At 45.2% G+C, this 18,170-nt stretch overlaps 2 protein-coding genes across 6 annotated transcripts in view; one reads left to right on the top strand and one right to left on the bottom strand.

Annotated features, from left to right (window-relative positions):
* SH2D3C (SH2 domain containing 3C) overlaps window positions 1–6,332 on the bottom strand; it is a 45,945-nt gene extending 39,613 nt beyond the window's left edge. The window contains exons 1-3 of one of the 4 annotated variants that reach the window (XM_069943033.1): window positions 5,389–6,332; window positions 3,815–4,114; window positions 1,765–2,222 (exon numbers count right to left, since the gene is read on the bottom strand). In XM_069943033.1, the coding sequence (XP_069799134.1) occupies window positions 1,765–1,804 (40 nt within the window). In that variant the 5' untranslated portion in view covers window positions 1,805–2,222; window positions 3,815–4,114; window positions 5,389–6,332. Of the gene's footprint in view, window positions 1–1,764; window positions 2,247–3,814; window positions 4,622–5,388 lie in introns of those variants that run through there. The other 3 variants (XM_069943032.1, XM_069943035.1, XM_069943034.1) reach the window with 3 other exon arrangements.
* Window positions 5,793–17,478, top strand: CDK9 (cyclin dependent kinase 9). 2 transcript variants are annotated; one of them, XM_069943039.1, is made up of 7 exons: window positions 5,793–6,226; window positions 7,386–7,467; window positions 8,555–8,645; window positions 13,289–13,455; window positions 14,063–14,234; window positions 14,449–14,597; window positions 16,708–17,478. In XM_069943039.1, exons 1-7 carry the CDS (start codon window positions 6,135–6,137, stop codon window positions 17,068–17,070), a joined length of 1,116 nt encoding a protein of 371 aa, XP_069799140.1. In that variant the 5' UTR covers window positions 5,793–6,134; the 3' UTR covers window positions 17,071–17,478. The 2 variants fall into 2 exon arrangements, with proteins under 2 accessions (XP_069799140.1, XP_069799139.1); XM_069943038.1 differs by having other exon boundaries at window positions 5,801–6,226; window positions 13,277–13,455.
* The last annotated feature ends 692 nt before the right edge of the window (window positions 17,479–18,170 follow it).

Consider the following 18,170-nt stretch of genomic DNA (forward strand, 5'->3'; position numbering starts at 1 on the left):
TTTTTGCAATAACGCATTTGAGCGATAATTGGCTCGTGTAAACACAGCGAACGATCAAGCAATGAGAAATCGTTCATTTTGATCTTTCAACATGTTCTCAACTCATCGTTGGTCGTTCACTGAAAATTCGCAGATCGCTTTGTCTAAACATTCTTTCACCGATTTACCTTATGTGTGAGATGGGCTTAAGCGATCTTAAAAAGATTGCAATAACGATTTTTTCAAACGATTTATCTCTCCGTCTAAACGCTGATCGTTATAAAAAACATCATTACTACGAAATCGTTAATCGTTTGATTGGGCGAATTATCGCTCCGTGTAAAAGGACCATAATGTTCCTTTTACACAGAGCGATAATTCACCCAATGGATCGTTTAACGATTTTGTTTTCATAATGATCAGCGTTTAGGGTCCATTTACACAGACAGATTATCTGCCAAAGATTTGAAGCCAAAACCAGGAATGGATCTGAAAAAAGGAGAAATCTCTGGCTTTCCTTTATGACCTGATCTCTGTTTATAGTCTGTTTCTGGATTTGGCTTTAAATCTTTGGCAGATAATCTGTCAGAATCTTTGTGTGTAAATGGACCCTGAGACGAAGAGATAAAGTTATAAAAAATTGTTATTGCGATCGTTTTAAGATCGCTTAAGCCCATCTCACACATAGGGTGAATCTGAGAAAGACTGTTTACACAAAGCGATCTGCAAATTTTCAGCGAACGACCAACAATTATTTGAGAACATGTTGAAAGACCAAGATAAAGGATTTCTCGCTCATCGCTTGATCGTTGGCCAATTAGCGCTCAAATGCGATCGTTATCGCGAAAATCCGAACGATAATCGCTCCATGTAAAAGGACAGTAATGGCTGCACACAAGATCCAGTGACAGATGCATTAGCTTTTCCTGGCTCAATCCCCGGCCCTTTTAGACAGACCGATTTTCAATAACAACCTTTCCTTAAAAAACACTCATTTGCCTGATAATCGATCTGTCCCATAACAGCTTTTAATAGTGTGCGTTCACACTGAGGATTCCGCTGCTCACACCCGCACACTCCCGTTTGACTCTCTGCACGTGCCATAGACTCCATTCTAGGCTCAGGGAGATTCCACCGTCCTCCCAAGAATGGACATGTCAACTCTTTGGGTAGATGGCGGAATCCGCCTGACCATAGAATGAAGTCTACGGGTTGGGCAGAGATGCGAATGGCAGAATCCGCAGAATGTTCCCCGCGCGGATTCCTCAGTGTGAACGCACTGTTAAAGAGCACCGATCCGATGGTGCATTTACACAGAGAGATTTATCTGATCTTTGAAGCCAAAGCCAGGAACAGGCTATAAACAGGGAGCAGGTCTCAAAGAAAAGACTGGGATTTCTCCTCTTTTCAAATCCATTCCTGGCTTTGGCTTCAAAAATCTTGTCAGATAAATCTGCACCATAAAGCCAGATTTGGATGACATGTACAGTACATGTATAAAAGACAGAGCAGGGCTTCTGGCGAGACCTGAACAAGAGAACACATATGGTTATATCTTAATCCGTACAATATATAGCTACAGGTACAACAAAGCATTTACCACACGCATATACATAGAACCGGGGGGTCAAACTCAGGCCCTCCAGTTGTTACAAAACTACACTTCCCATCATGTCTGGGTAAAGCTTTAGCGTTGGCTGTCCAGGCATGATGGGGATTGTAGTTGTGTAACAGCTGGAGGGCCTGAGTTTGACACCTGTGATATAGAAGGAGTCTCAGACTTACTGAATTTCTTGGAGTTTGCCTTCTTGGCAGTGTCGCCCATTTTGCAAAGTCAAAGTTGCTGAAGCCTCCGATATCCGTTGCACTAGTTGCACTCATCTGCCGCCATGCAGGGCACCATCTGTCTCTGTAGTGAGTTCCTACACATCTCTCCTCACATCACTACTATCAGGCCTGCTGCTCTGTGGTTTTTCTGATCATCCCTTTAACCGCATGATGGACTGTGATGTCAGGAGGAGGAAAGTTCTCAGAAAGATGAGTATCTGGTGTGAGAAGTCTTTTGATCATGTAATTAGCCCCCTCCTCTTCCTCCTCCTTGTTGTTGGTGGGGTCACCAGCCCAGTGATCTGCATACTCTGCTAAGCATAGTGTTGTAAGGTAAATGGCGCACACTTACTGTCATCTGTATCGCGTAACACAATGCTTGCTGCAGATCTTCACTTCCGCTTTTTATTGGTTTCCTGTGAGAAATAAAATGACAGCATCTAGAAGACAGCAGAAACAGAGTGAAGTCTGTGGAGGGGCATAGTAAGAATAATGCTGCCATACTGTGCATAACTATTCTGTAAATATTGCCATCATATAGACGTGTACCATACTGTGCCTAAATAATACCACTACAATATGCCTATATAATACTGCCATTGTCTACAGAAGTGTACCATACTGTGCCTAAATAATACCGATATACCGTGCCTTTATAATACTGCCATTAAGTGTGTATAGAAGTGTACCATACTGTGCCTAAATAATACCACTATACACACTACACCGTGCCTATATAATACTGCCATTAAGTGTGTATAGAAGTGTACCATACTGTGCCTAAATAATACCACTACACACACTACACCGTGCCTATATAATACTGCCATTAAGTGTGTATAGAAGTGTACCATACTGTGCCTAAATAATACCACTACATCGTGCCTATATAATACTGCCATTACGTGTGTACAGAAGTGTACTATATTGATTTTCTTTCTTTGTTACCCTGTTCTTACTGACCCCTTTTACTATACTGTGCTGCGAGCACTTTTTCCGGTATGATATGATGACCACTCTGTACTATTAAGGGTCTCTCCATATGTCCATATGTCCTGATGCTCTTGTTACGATCCCATTACCGGCAAATATTTCTTTTATATTCCTGTTTTATATGTGGTGCAATGTTTGTGTCTTGCATGGCACCTTATTGTTTTTTGGCTATAACTTTTGAAAATCCAATAAAAATATTTGGGAAAAAAAAAAAAAGAAGTGTACCATACTGTGCCTAAATAATACCACTACACACACTACACCATGCCTATATAATAATGCTATTAAGTGTGTATAAAAGTGTACCATACTGTGCCTAAATAATACCGCTACACCGTGCCTATATAATATTGCCATTAAGTGTGTGCAGAAGTGTACCATACTGTGCCTGAATAATACCGCTACACCGTGCCTATATAATATTGCCATTAAGTGTGTACAGAAGTGTACCATACTGTGCCTGAATAATACCACTACACCGTGCCTATATAATACTGCCATTAAGTGTCTACAGAAGTGAACCACACTGTGCCTAAATAATACCACTAGACGCTTGCGTAATACTGTCATTAAGTGTGTACATAATGGTGCCATTTTGTACCTAAATAATACAACCATACTGTGCCAATGTAAAAACTGCTACAAAGTGTCTACATAACTGTGTCATACTGTGCCTCAATAATACCACCATATGGTGTCAGCTTAATACTAAAATAAGTTGGCTTTATAATAAAACCATATTGTGTATGAATAATACCGCTAGACAGTGCCCATATAATACTACTATTAGAAATCTACAATACTATGCCTAAATATTATCACTGGACAACTACGAAGTGCAACATAATACGAAGTGCAAGCATAAGGCATCTACATAACTGTACCATACTATGCCTAAATATTATCACTGGACAGTGCCCTTGTAATACAACTATGAAGTGCACACATAATAGTGCCATATTGTAACCAAGTAATACCACTATAATACTTATAGTACCATAAGGCATCTAGATACCTGTACCAGGCTGTGTCTGTTGCCATCAGGTGCCATCATAAGAGTGCCACACAGTGATCGTTGCCACAACCAGTGCCCGGTAGGTACTGAAGAGTAAGGGTTAATCAATAGATTTTTGCAGTAACATAAAGCTTTTCTCAAAGAAGCTCTGCAGCAGCTGGGGCAATGCCTCGCCCTGTATAATATACATCACCTCTCTGGATCATGAGAACTGTCTGGCCTCTGTGTTCTCACAGCAGTCACACTGGATGAGGCTGACATCAGCATAGTGACCTCTAGTGGCCACATTGTATATGACATCTAAAGGGAAAATACAAAAATATGCAGGAGTCTAATAGTAAAAATTATATAAAACCAACAAATATTCCACAATCTTAGCATTATTCAGGAGCCAATATAGCAGAGCATCCTGCTGTATGATACTTATACGTCCGTATGATCTACATCTAGTCTGGACTCTGGAGTAAGGCTTAGTCAATGAGCCAGCACTTGGATGAGCCTGACTACTGAAGTATAAGTCGGTCAGAGTTGAGCAGACCTGTGTAACTGTTCTGGTTTAGCATTGCTCTCCAAATCTGAACGCTTGGTGTTTGATTTCCTTTTCACCAGATTTCCCCTTTAAGGATTATGGGTAAAGAATGAGATCTAATTTGAGTCTGATTGTACAGAATTTGATTTCCTGTAACTGCAGTAGTTGGATTCCGCCCTAGGGAGTCCTGAAAAACATGGATACAGCCATAGGCCACAGGCTAGGGCGGCATCCGACTTCTGCAACCTCAGGGAATAAAACACCAAAGGGGGAGATATATCAAACATGGTGTAAAGTGAGACTGGCTCAGTCGCCCCTAGCAACCAATCAGATTCCACCTTTCATTCCTCACAGACTCTTTGGAAAATGAAAGGTGGAATCTGATTGGTTGCTAGGGGCAACTGAGCCAGTCTCACTTTACACCAGGTTTAATAAATCTCCCCCAAAGTGTTCAGATTTGGAAAACGTTGACGAACCTGAACAATTTTGACACAAGTCAGGGCTTAAAGGGGTATTCCAGCTCACGTAAAATTTTTAAAATGTCAAATGCAAGAAACCACACTCCTCTGCCCTGATCTTCTGCTGCTGATGTCCTGACACTGACCGGTCCCTGGTGTGATGTTATTTCCCCTCAGCTAATCACTCCCTGAGACGGGCGACCACTATAGACAGTGAGTGGATACAAGGTGAGGACAGAAACCAGGAAGGTTCAGTGAATGGTCAGGGGCAGGTAAGTACAACTTTTTTTTTTTTTTTTTTTACCAGTCTGTAGTTTTTTTCTGTCGCTGGAAGAGCCCTTTAACTTTACGGCTGTATAACATCTATAAAAATGGCCATGTGTGAAAAAACGTCCGACTTCAATAGAACTTAGAGGAGAAGTTTGGCCAAAAGAATTTTTTAATATGTTATTACTTATGGAAAGTTAGACAAATTGGGAAATGCACATATAGGGCTATTTCCCTTAATTTAGTAAGAAAATGCAGCAAAAAAAAAAAAAAAAAAGGTGTGAACATAGCCGGGGACACAGAAAAAGTGTATAACTCACCATAACTGTTCTGACCCCCAGAATGAAATGATGTTATATATACCACACAGAGAGCGCCCCCCACATGTATGTATATGTACCCCAAAATAGCATTAAAACACACAAAGAAACGCTAAAATTGTGAGAGATTCATGGCGCCCTCTTGTTGCCCATAGCAACCAATCACAGCTCAGCTTTCACTTCTCACATTTCTCTGGTAACATGTAAGCTGAGCTGTGATTGGTTGCTATGGGCAACTCTTACTGTACGACTATCGCTGCGCTCCTAGTCACGTGATGGTGTTTCGCTTTCTCTCACGACACTGATTTCAGATTCGCAGCAAAAAAAAAGTGATAAAAAAAAATTAAATAAAGCTGATGGCCGTGGATGTTGTGGCTTGCAGGCAGAAGCACGTGACCACCCAGCCAATGAGACGCGAAGATTCCGCGGTCACTTGAAGCCCCGCCTCCTTGTGTGACGTCATCACTGTAGACCAAGCGCCTCACTTCCGCTCCTTTCTCTATCGGGCCTGTATCTCCATAACCGGACCGGAGATCTTAGTGATCGCGCACGGTGTTCCCGGTAGGACTCGCTCTCCCTGTAAGGGCCTGGATTTCGAGTCGTCTGCATCGCTCCTAGAGGCCTCCAGTCTGAACTCCTCCGCTCAGCACCGGGAGAGGCCGGGGGTCGGCGGCCTGTGCCCGGAATCGGAGAGTCGCGGTCCGTCCGCCTCTGAGCCTCCTCCCTCGGCCTCCTCAGGCCCGGCCATGGCGAAGAACTACGACGCGCTGGAGTTCCCGTACTGCGATGAGGTCTCCAAGTACGAGCGGCTGGCCAAGATCGGTCAGGGGACATTCGGGTAAGCGGCAGGGGGGCGGCAGAGGGGCGCTACACCCGGGAGAGCGGGACGTGTGTGCAGCAGCCAATCAGGGGGCGCTACACCCGGGAGAGAGAGAGAGCGAAACGTGTCTGCAGCAGCCAATCAGGGGGCGCTACACCCGAGAGAGCGGAACGTGTCTGCAGCAGCCAATCAGGGGGCGCTACACCCGAGAGAGAGCGCGCGGAACGTGTCTGCAGCAGCCAATCAGGGGGCAGGTCACTGCGGTGCTGACATGAGAGCCAGGCTGTGATTGGTTGATGTGATATGATGAGAGCCAGGCTGTGATTGGTTGATGTGATATGATGAGAGCCAGGCTGTGATTGGTTGATGTGATATGATGAGAGCCAGGCTGTGATTGGTTGATGTGATATGATGAGAGCCAGGCTGTGATTGGTTGATGTGATATGATGAGAGCCAGGCTGTGATTGGTTGATGTGATATGATGAGAGCCAGGCTGTGATTGGTTGATGTGATATGATGAGAGCCAGGCTGTGATTGGTTGACGTGATATGATGAGAGCCAGGCTGTGATTGGTTGACGTGATATGATGAGAGCCAGGCTGTGATTGGTTGACGTGATATGATGAGAGCCAGGCTGTGATTGGTTGACGTGATATGATGAGAGCCAGGCTGTGATTGGTTGACGTGATATGATGAGAGCCAGGCTGTGATTGGTTGACGTGATATGATGAGAGCCAGGCTGTGATTGGCTGACGTGGCGAGAGCCAGGCTGTGATTGGCTGACGTGGCGAGAGCCAGGCTGTGATTGGCTGACGTGGCGAGAGCCAGGCTGTGATTGGCTGACGTGACGTGGCGAGAGCCAGGCTGTGATTGGCTGACGTGACTCTCTCAGGTTTCCATTTTGTTGGCAGAAAATGAAAGCGGTGCTGTGATTGGTTGCCCTGGGCAATGAGAGATCCACAGTATCACCAAGGTTATGGCTGTTGGGGGACTCATTGTCCGTGAGAGTTCCTGGTAACCCACCTCATCATGTACAGCAGCCTGTGTATAGTGGCTGGTATCCCTCAGTTCAGGTGATGTCACGGCATGGGTGGAGGCAGCGTACCATCTAAGTGACATGTATAGTAGTCACCTGAGTGTTGCCGCTCTCTAACCTGTCGCTTCTCTCTTCTCTTTAGTGAAGTGTTTAAAGCCAAACACCGACAGACGGGGAAGAAGGTGGCGCTGAAGAAGGTTCTGATGGAGAATGAGAAAGAAGGGGTAAGCGGAGAGTCCGAGTCTATGGGACCTATAACATTCACTCATAGCCATGTGCTGCCTCTTAAAGGGAGTATCTAAGATTAGAAAAAGCACAGCTGCTTTCTTACAAAATTAGCGTCACCCCTGTTCTTCACTTTAATGGAACTGAGCTGGAGAACCCACACCCAAACTGAGGTCAGGAGAGGCCAGTCAGTAACAGAGGTGGGATCCGTTTCAAGTCCGCTCAGATCCCGCCTCTGTCACTTACTGGCTGAGCGGACTTGAGACGTCACGTCTCGAGCCTGCGTCAGACACCAGGAAGCTGCCAGAAACCGGAGCGCCACGATACGGGACCTGCTGCTGGGTCCCCAGGGGGACTCCAGCAAAAAAAAAAAAATTCTTTTAAATCAACTGGTGCCAGAGATTTAAAATTTTCTTCTATAAAAAACAAAATCTCCAGTACTAGAAGACTGATCAGCTGCTGTATGTCCTGCAGGAAGGTGTATTCTTTCCAGTCTGACACAGTGCTCTCTGCTGCCACCTCTGTCCATGTCAGGAACTGTCCAGAGCAGCAGCAAATCCCTTATAGAAAACCTCTCCTCCTCTTCAGACTGGAAAGAATACACTGCTTCCTGTAGGACATACAGCAGCTGATAAGTACTTGAAGACTTGAGACTTTGTAATAGAAGTAAATTACATATCTGTCGCTTTCTAGCACCAGTTGATTTTTCTCTGGAGTACCTCTTTAGAGACAGTTGACATGGAGTAAAATCAGTGGAATTCTGCTGTGGACCTCTCTGCCTGCTTCAGTGTGACACTGTTTCTCTATGGGAGGGCTCATGCGCCTCCTCTCTCTGCTGCTGTCCACTCATTGACTTGTCAGTTCTTTGAGTGGAGAGCGACTGAAGCAGAGGCGCGCGAGCCCTCCCATAGAGAAACAGTGTCACACTGAAGCAGGCGGGACTCCACAGCAGATTATGCTCCATGTGAACTGGCCCTTATTGTACTTTCAGGGCCAGATGTTCTGTGTTAGGATATCGGCCATATTGCTGACGGCCCAGCTTTATCAGGACCAGGTATAACTATTTCTTTTCCATCTTCTCCGTAGTTCCCGATCACCGCTCTACGTGAAATCAAAATACTTCAGCTCCTGAAACACGAAAACGTTGTGAACCTGATTGAGATCTGCAGAACCAAAGGTAACGAATATTCTGTGCCCCAATATCTGCATGTGTGTAGTGCTTGGCAACCGGGTGACAATGGGGAGCATGGTCACTAGCTAAATACTAGTTACACCCTATTCAGTGCCAGCAGTTAAAGGTTTTTTTTAGGTCTGCTAAAAAATGCTTTAAAGGGGTATTCCAGCCTAAATAACACACTTGTTTCCTGTCCACAGGATAGGTCCAGGGGGTCCAGACTCTGCCCGCTAAATGGAGCAGTGGGTCAGCACTCGGTCACCCAGTTTCTCAATTTTTTTTGTTTTCTGCGGAGATAGCGGCCTTATAGACTGGAGTACATACTGACCCCCTGTTTAATTCAGTGGGGACAGTGGGTCTTCACTCTTGTGACCTGTAAGACCCCAGACAGTCCTCCTATTCTATGGATAGAGCATATGCTTTTTATCACTGGAGTATCCCTTTAAATTTAAAGCTCTGGGCAACTATTAATAATCTGCAAAACCTCCCATTAGAGGATAGTGATGTGCAGACTCCAATACTTCCTTTGCAGTTCTGCCTGGTTGTGTTTTTAAAGGTGCTCTGTACAAAAGTTAAAGAGGTTATTTGACTTAGGAAAACTCAGCTACTTTGTTACAAAAAATGGCACCACCCCTATTCTCAGGTTGTGTGTGGTATTACAAATGATCTCCTTTAACTTTAGTGGAATTAAGCTTCAAAACCCAAACTCAGAAGAAGTGCTATTTCTGGGAGAAGAGGCCATGTTTTTCTAATCCTGGATAACTCCTTTAAAGGGAACCAATCACCTCCCTGTGGGTGTGTAACTTGTCCCCAGTACCGTACAGATGCCAGGCACAGCTCCCTGATGATTGGTTCCCTTTAATGGTCTAGCCCTCAAGTGATAGTAAATAGGTTTTGCAGCAGTAGGTGCCCCCCCCCCCATCATTTCTGCCCCGGTGGTGCAACTATTGCTGCAGCTCTGGGTTATCAGCCATGGCTATGTACATTGAACAAAGCACCTTTAGAAAATGTGATGGGTCAGAACAGCATACAGAGTACCTGCACCAGTAGCAGTATTTAAAGGAGAAGTCTGGTGAAAATTTTTATTAAAGTATTATATTGCCCCTCAAAAGTTATACAAATCACCACTATACACTTATTACGGGAAATGCACAAAGTGCTTTTTCCCTGCAGTTACTACTGCATCAAGGCTTCACTTCCTGAATAACATGGTGATGTCACTTCCTGGATAACACTGATGTCACGACCCGACTCCCAGAGCTGTGCAGGCTGTGGCTGCAGGGGAGGATGATGGGAGGGGGATGCTCAGTGTCCCTCCAGTGCCCTGTGTCCCTCAGTGTCCCCCTGCCATCATCCTCTCCTGCAGCCACAGCCTGCACAGCTCTGGGAGTCTGGTCGTGACATCACCATGTTATCCAGGAAGTGACATCACCATGTTATCCAGGAAGTGACATCACCATGTTATCCAGGAAGTGACATCACCATGTTATCCAGGAAGTGACATCACCATGTTATCCAGGAAGTGACATCACCATGTTATCCAGGAAGTGACATCACCATGTTATCCAGGAAGTGAAGCCTTGATGCAGTAGTAAGTGCAGGGAAAAAGCACTTTAAAAGCATTTCCCGTAAAAAGTGTATATTTGTGATTTGTGTAACTTTTGGGGGGCAATAAAAGACTTTAATAAAATCTTTTGCCGGACTTCTCCTTTAAAGATAACCTGTCATAAAACCGTGGACAGCATAAAACAGGGACATTATTACAACCAGCTACAGGGGTTACATTAGTTTTAAGGGGTTTTCCCCTCAAACATAGATTTTGATGTGTTGCTGCCCATGGTGAGACTAATCCCTTCCATACTTGTTCTATTCAGTGTCCTTTCCCCAGTTCTAAGCTGCTGCAGACACACAAATCTGTGTATGAGCTTTTCTCTGTCTTCCCCTCCTCCCCCTCCCTGCTGAGACAGATGATGTAAACAAGTCCCTGACAGGCTTTATCTGCAACTTTGTAGCTTCTTTGTAATGCTGGGAGGTCTGAGGTCAAGTTGCTGATAAACCTAGCTACAATGTTGCAGAAAAAGCCTGCCAGTGACTTGTTTACATCAGCCTTCTCGGAAGGGAGGGAGGAAAAGGAGGAGACAGAGAAAAGCTCACGCACAGATTTATGTGTCTGCAGCAGCTCAGAACTGGGGGAAGGAGACTGAATAGATAACAAGTATGGAAGAAATTGTTTGTCTCACAATGGGCACAACATATCAAAAGTTATGTTTGAGTGGAATCCCCCTTTGAGCCCACCCCAGAACAAGGTGACATATAATCTAGGTGGTCACAGCCGACTCCTCCCTGCTTCACTTGGTTTGATTCCTTCCTATATAGAAACAGGGAAGACCTGTCCGTCAAGCCTGCTGTGGAGATACCTCCTGGGACCGCTCAGACTTTTTCCTCCGTTCTGTCCAGTTCGTCTGAGCTGCTACTAGTCCGTCCCCACCAGTTATGATAAGGAGGCCTGTGGTTTAATCCTCACAGAACTGAGGACGGGTCCCTAATGCTGCTCCTTGATTTTCAGATTATTAATGGTTCCCCTGATACACATGGCTGTGAAATGTTACCCATAAAACATGGCGGAGGTGACGGTCAGTGACCAGTCATGTGGCCACGTGAACTTTCTTTAGTCCCTTTCAGGAAGGGGGAACATTTCAACGCCTTGTGTATAGCAGTAAGTGCATCCTGGAAAATCCCTTTAATTGTATGTGTTGCTGCTTGCAATCCCATGAAATGTCACTAGAATCTGGGGAGCTGCCGGGTGGGGTGTAGATCGCCCCCCGTATGATTGCTATATGTGCGGATCAGTGATTATTGTTAAGCGGGTACAATCAGGAGATCAGTAAGGTATTAGAGCAATGGTGGAACCTTATTCTGCTGTGTGGAAGCCGCAAAAGCTTATACCTAGGGGGCAAAGAGGGAGCTAGCGCCTCCCACAGCTCGGAGCATTAAAGAGGTATTACAGCAATAAAAACATATTCCTATCTGCAGGATAGCAGACAGTGTCCGATGGCGGGGGTCTGACCTGTCACCCCTTGTGGACTATGGGGGCTCTCAGCACACTCTGCATTCACCCCTACAGAGCCGCAGAGCAGTGTTCATCTATCTCTGAGGCTCCATGGAGAATGAATGGAGCGGCTGAGGCCACGTGCTGACCCACCGCTCCACTTACCGTTATGACATCTCTGACCACCCCCCAAGCAGACACGTCCTCCATCCTGAGAGGGGATATGGTTTTTATTGCTGGATTACATCTTTAATGTAGTTTTCATCACACATTGATGAGAGTTGTAGCTGGATGTACACAATGAAATTAGACAACTTACTTACTCATTACTACATTTAGCAGCTCATATTGTGCCTTTTTTTTTTTAATATACTTTAAGGGCCTGTTCACACTGCAGAAAGTCAGAGCAGAATCCCCACCCTATACTTAAGATTGAGGCGGTGAGGAAGGTGAAATTCCGGGTGGAGTACGTGGCGCGGATTCCGCTTGGATTTTCCACAGTGTAAACAGGCCCTAAAGGGGATTTCTGTGCAAAACCTATTGATGACCTATTCTCAGGATACTCATCAATATAAGATTGTTTGAACTCCGACACCCCCTCCGATCAGCCAAAACAAGAGCATAGTCGGTAAAACTAAGCAGACAGCGCCGTACATTGTGTAGTGGCCATACTGGGTTATTGCAGCTTATCACCTGCGTTCTGACAAACAGCTGATCGGCAGGAGTGCGAAGTGTTGAAAAGGGAAACCCTTTAAGATCGATGATTGGGTGGGTTCACACCACAGAATCCACGCGGATACGTTTGTCGCTTGTACCTGCTCACGTGGCGCGCATCTCCACTCGTGCCATTGACGCCAATCTATGGCCGGGCTAATTCTGCTGTCCGCCGAAAGAATTGACATGTCATTTCTTTCGGCGGAATTCGCCCGCCCATGGGATGGGCATAGATGTGCGCCACCGTGAGCGGTACAAGTGACAGAATCCGCCGTAACTTCTCCACGTGGATTCCATAGTGTGTACCCACCATTAGTGTGTAGATGTTGGGAAATGGAAGTCTGCTGAATGCTTTGTCTCTCTGGTCGATTAAACTTTGTATTGTCTGATTCGGATGCCCACCTATCCCCTTCTGGGGGGGTGCAGAGATTTTACTGGGATGCGGGGGTCTGTGCCTTCTCTTCCTCTGCGTCCTGGCACTGAGAGATATTATATCAGTGACAAATCTAATCCAGACCAAGGATGGGGGGAATAATCTGGGGGCTGCACCAAGTTTAGGAACAATTTGTACCCACCTTACCCACCTGCCATCACTACATGGGGGGGACAATGGATCACAATCATCATAGACTTCCTATAAGAACACCTTGGTCTTGGTTAGCTTTGCCGTATAATAAAGTGCATCTGTCGCCTGCCACAGTCGCTTTCAGGTTGAGGCCAGTAGCATACAGAACGCTGCCTGTCCCCATCCCGCTGCTGGCCTGACCTCTCTGCCATGTGTGTAGGGGACAGATACCCTTTAACTAATGCTCCATGTATAAGCTTCTGCTGTGCGTGTCAGAACCTTTCCGAGACTCTCTTGCCCACCTAGTTTCTCCCGCAGCGAACCAGTATAATAGATACAAGGGAAGCATCTTCTTGGTGTTTGATTTCTGTGAGCACGACCTAGCGGGACTGCTGAGCAATACTCACGTCAAGTTCACCCTCTCCGAGATCAAGAAAGTGATGCAGATGCTTCTCAACGGCCTGTACTACATCCACAGGAACAAGGTGAGCCGCAAAATCATAAAGGGGTAGTTCAGCAAGAACAAAATTCTTTCCAATCAAATGGTGCCAGAAAGTGCCAATCTCAAATTGTCCATTACTTATCAGCTGCTGTATGTCCTGCAGGAAGTTGTGTATTCCTTCCAGTTTGACACAGTGCTCTCTGCTGCCACCTCTGTCTATGTCAGGAACTGTGCAGAGCAGGAGCAAATCTCTATAGAAAACCTCTCCTGCTCTCTGAACTGGAAAGAATACACCACTTCCTGCAGGACGTACAGCAGCTGATAAGTACAGTATATGTGATTTATTTATTTATTTTTAAATCGAAATAAATCACAAATCTCTGGCACTTTCTGATACCATTTTATTGGAAAGAATTGATGTGGGTGCTTGGCCAGTACCCCCTTTTTTTATGAGGATTACAAAATACGGAAGACTAAGAGACAGTATATAGGACGGAGGACCGTTCTTGGGATATCTTCTTTTTTAATCTATTTGTCTGATCTTTTAGTGGTGTGGAAGGGATAGGGGGGGGGGGTCATTCACTAGTTTCAGTAGAACCTGCGGATTTTAGTGATGAACCTTATTATTTTTTTTTTGCTTCTTTACACAGATCCTCCACAGAGACATGAAAGCTGCAAACGTTCTCATCACCAGAGATGGAGTCCTGAAACTCGCTGACTTTGGATTAGCACGGGCATTCAGCCTGGCCAAAAACAGCCAGCCCAACAGATACACCAACCGCGTGGTCACACTTTGGTATCGGCCGCCCGAGCTGCTTCTAGGTAAAGCTATGGGGTTACATCCCAGAAACTAGGGGGGCTCCCAGTCTTATGCAGATAGGATACACAAAATTCCACTGACTTCAATGAGGTCTGGCATCGGCTTATTTTGCAGGATTTGACTCCTTGTAGTACAGTGTACCAACCACATCTTCACAATGCGTCTACTAGATCATTGTCCATTAGTAATTGTTATATATTGTTGTTTGGCCACCAGGTGAGCGGATTTATGGACCACCCATTGACTTATGGGGCGCTGGATGCATCATGGCAGAGATGTGGACCAGGAGCCCCATCATGCAGGGAAACACCGAGCAGCATCAGCTGACCCTCATCAGCCAGTTGTGTGGCTCCATTACACCCGAGGTTAGTATTGGTTAAGATGGCAGAACATGTCAGAGGTTTGACCAGTGAGGGTCCAGCTGCCGAGACTGGAATGAATGGAAGCCCCTTCTATCTCTGCCAGCTTCCTGATGAAGTAGCACAGGGCTCAGCCAGCCACTACTACTCCCCTTCCATTCTGGTAGTCAGTGGGGTCTCTGCAGCCGGACCCTCACTAATCACAACTTCTGACATGTCGTGTATATGTTAAAAAGTTTGGGTTTCCAATGACCTTATAGAGTACCTATAGCTGATCATGGTCCCAGAGTCACCGAACGTTATGGCCATAGTCACATGACAGGCTTTTCATTTGGTGTCTGTTAAAGGCCGAGCTTTGAATAGTTGCTGCAGGGGTGCACCAAAGCTTAGCCCTCTGGTTATTTAGCAAGGCTCATCTTCTGTATCCATCACAAATAAGTGAGCAGACTCCATTGAATCTAATGGTATGTTTACACAGATTTATCTGACAGATTTTTAAAGCCAAAGCCAGGAATGGATTTGAGAAGAGGAGAAATCCCCGTCTTTCCTTTTTGATCGGTTTCCTGTTTTTAGGGCCCTATTACACGGGTCGATTATAGTGCAAAAAATCGTTAAATCGTTTGAATTTAAGTGAAAATCGTTCTGTGTAATTACAGGCAACAATCAAAAAATCGTTCATATGTCGTTGATTTAGATCTGAACCTAAAATTATCGTTAATCGTTCGCTGTAATTCCACGTTCGTTCACTCAGGTTCTGGATTTTTTCACTAATCGTTCAGTGTAATTGCACATTGTTATCGTTTATTCCTTCTGATCCCAGAAAAACAATCAAAGTAACAATCGCAATAACTATCATAGTAACTGTCATAACTAACGATTATCTCTGTGTAATATGGTGAACAATTTCAGGTTAACGATAAACAATCTCGTTTGCAATCGTTAGTCTTTAATCGTTAAAAATCGCTCAGTGTAATAGGACCCTTAGTCTGTTTCTGGCTTTGGCTTCAAAAATCTGTCAGATAAATGGCTAAACACACCATAAACAGGTTTGCAGTTACCCATTCATTGCAATAGGTGCTGATGATTGGATTCCACAATTCACCACAATACTTGTCAGATCCCAATCTAATCCTGTCTGCTCCATTTTCATCCGCTGAGCTGGGATATCGGTCGCTTTAGACTGTGGCTCTACTGACTACTGTTGTCTGCCTGGTTACACTTCTAAGGGGGTTATCCGGGATTATAAAAACAAAGCTGCTTTCTTCTATAATCAGCGCCACCCCTGTCCTCCTGCTTTGTGATACCGCGATGCCACTTACAGCTTGTGAACAGATGTGGCACTGTTTTTGGAAGAAAGTAGCCATGTTTTTCTTATTCTGGACTACCCCTTTTAAGAGAGCAGTAGATGCTTGATCCCAGAGTGCAAGTGCAATGGGGACAGTATGGGATCTGAAGCTCCAATAGCAGACATCAAAAGCATATTGTCTACTCCAGTACCACAATCATCCTGGTTGAACATTTGCTTGGCACTACAGTTCCCAGAATGCATTTCTTTCTCTCCTCTGTTGGGGTTGAATCAAGCAAGAACATGCTGCAGACAGGGCTATTAGCTATAATGTCTATACTAAAGGGGTATTCCAGCGGGGGGGGGGGGGGGAATTATTTCAGATGGACTGATGTCAGAAGTTGCCAGAGATTTGTAATTTACTTCTATTTAAAAGTCTTCAGTCTTCCAGTACCTATCATCTGCTGTATGTCCTGTGGTGTATTCTGTCCAGTCTCTCCACTGCTCTCTGCTGCCACCTCTGTCCATGTCAGGAACTGTCCAGAGCAGGAGCAAATCCCCATCGAAAACCTCTCCTGCTCTGGACAGTTCCTGACATGGACAGAGGTGGCAGCAGAGAGCACTGTGTCAGACTGGAAAGTATACACTACTTCCTGCAGGACATACAGCAGCTGATAAGTACTGAAAGATTAAATTACAAATCTCTGGCACCAGTTGATTTTAAAAGAGATTTTGTATTTTTCAGCTAGAGTACCCCTTTAACTTGTATGTATTGAGATGAATTTCTGAGACCAGGGTATGTTTTTTTAATGTCCTCTCTTATATTTGCAGGTATGGCCAAACGTGGACAAGTATGAACTCTACCAAAAGCTTGAGCTGCCGAAAGGTCAGAAGAGGAAAGTAAAGGAAAGGTTAAAAGCCTATGTAAAAGACGCATACGCTCTAGACCTTATAGACAAGTTGCTCGTCTTGGACCCAGCACAGAGAATCGATAGTGACGATGCTCTCAACCATGACTTCTTCTGGTCTGACCCCATGCCTTCTGACCTGAAGAACATGCTCTCCACCCACAACCAGTCCATGTTCGAATACTTGGCTCCTCCCCGGAGAAGAGGCGGTCACATGCCCCAGCAACCGGCCAATCAGGGGAGGAACCCCGCCACTAACCAGTCGGAATTTGAACGTGTATTTTGAGGAGGAATAAATAATATATATCGGTACACATCTGCTGTGTATAGGGAGGAGTGATTCATCCACGTAGCTCATTGCTTACAGCTCTAGGACTGGTTGCTTGGATTAGTACAGAGACATGGGATCTTATAATAGAATATATGAAGGTGTGCCCTGCGGTGGCAGCCAGCAATGAATCTTTCCTGCATCATGGAAGTCTATGTAATGATTAGCCCCTTGGCACTGTGTGCCACCCAGAGCTGATCTGTCCTCTTACTACTACTTGTTACATACATCTACTCATGTACCCAGTATGAAGAATGGCTGTCTAGCACTGATAACAGGAACTCAGCTTGGATTTCCACTGTAATTTTTTTTTTATTTTTATGAATGGTGTGTGTATGTAGGGGAAGATTAAACAGTCTTATCTTACTCTTCTTGTACATTGTATTCATTGTTGTCTAGGCCGGAGTTCTCGTCACCCTTCTGTAAGACCAGTCAGAGACCTGAACCCCTAAATGTGTTGAGTTAGGGCAGGGAAGGGGAACCTGTGCCCCCAGCTGTTCCAGGACTACACTTTCCATCATGCATGGACAGCTAAAGCTTTAGCATGATGGGAATTGTAATTTTAAATGGGGGGGTCACATGCTCAATACTCATACTCAATGAGCGTAATTGTCATTTCTGTACTCGTAGCTGTTTTCCTCCTCCAGAAGAAGCAGGATTTCTGTGTTATGCTCTATGGAGAGAGGAGGGGTCGACGGGGATGAGTGAGCACAGAGAGGAGAAAAGGCAGCCCCTGCACAGGACAACGCCCTGCAATCTTCTCTCACCAAGCTCCCAGATAAGCACTGACCTTTCTGACCTGTGAATCCAGTGTTTTATGTGCCCAGACAGTCTCCAAACGGTACAGCTGCTTATCTGCTCTTCCTGCTCACTCATCCCCTTGGCCCCTCCCTCCTCCATAGGATATAATGGACTCAGAAAACCCATCTTCAATTTGCTTCTCTGTAATGTAGACAACTTTGCCTGATAATGAGCGAATAAGTGGGGGGGGGGGGGGTAGAAAACAGCTTTTTGAGTATAGAAAGATGCTTTTTTGCCTAATAAAACCTATTACAGAG

The sequence above is a fragment of the Dendropsophus ebraccatus genome, chromosome 10 (assembly GCF_027789765.1).
Source record: "Dendropsophus ebraccatus isolate aDenEbr1 chromosome 10, aDenEbr1.pat, whole genome shotgun sequence".
Classification (NCBI taxonomy): Eukaryota; Metazoa; Chordata; class Amphibia; order Anura; family Hylidae; genus Dendropsophus; species Dendropsophus ebraccatus.

Bases quoted from the DNA above. Each gene is read 5' to 3' on its own strand.
- CDK9 (XM_069943038.1), top strand. From the start codon at position 6,135: ATGGCGAAGAACTACGACGCGCTGGAGTTCCCGTACTGCGATGAGGTC. The intron at 6,227-7,385 runs GTAAGCGGCAGG...TCTTCTCTTTAG, and splicing joins ATCGGTCAGGGGACATTCGG to TGAAGTGTTTAAAGCCAAAC. The intron at 13,456-14,062 runs GTGAGCCGCAAA...TTCTTTACACAG, and splicing joins ACTACATCCACAGGAACAAG to ATCCTCCACAGAGACATGAA.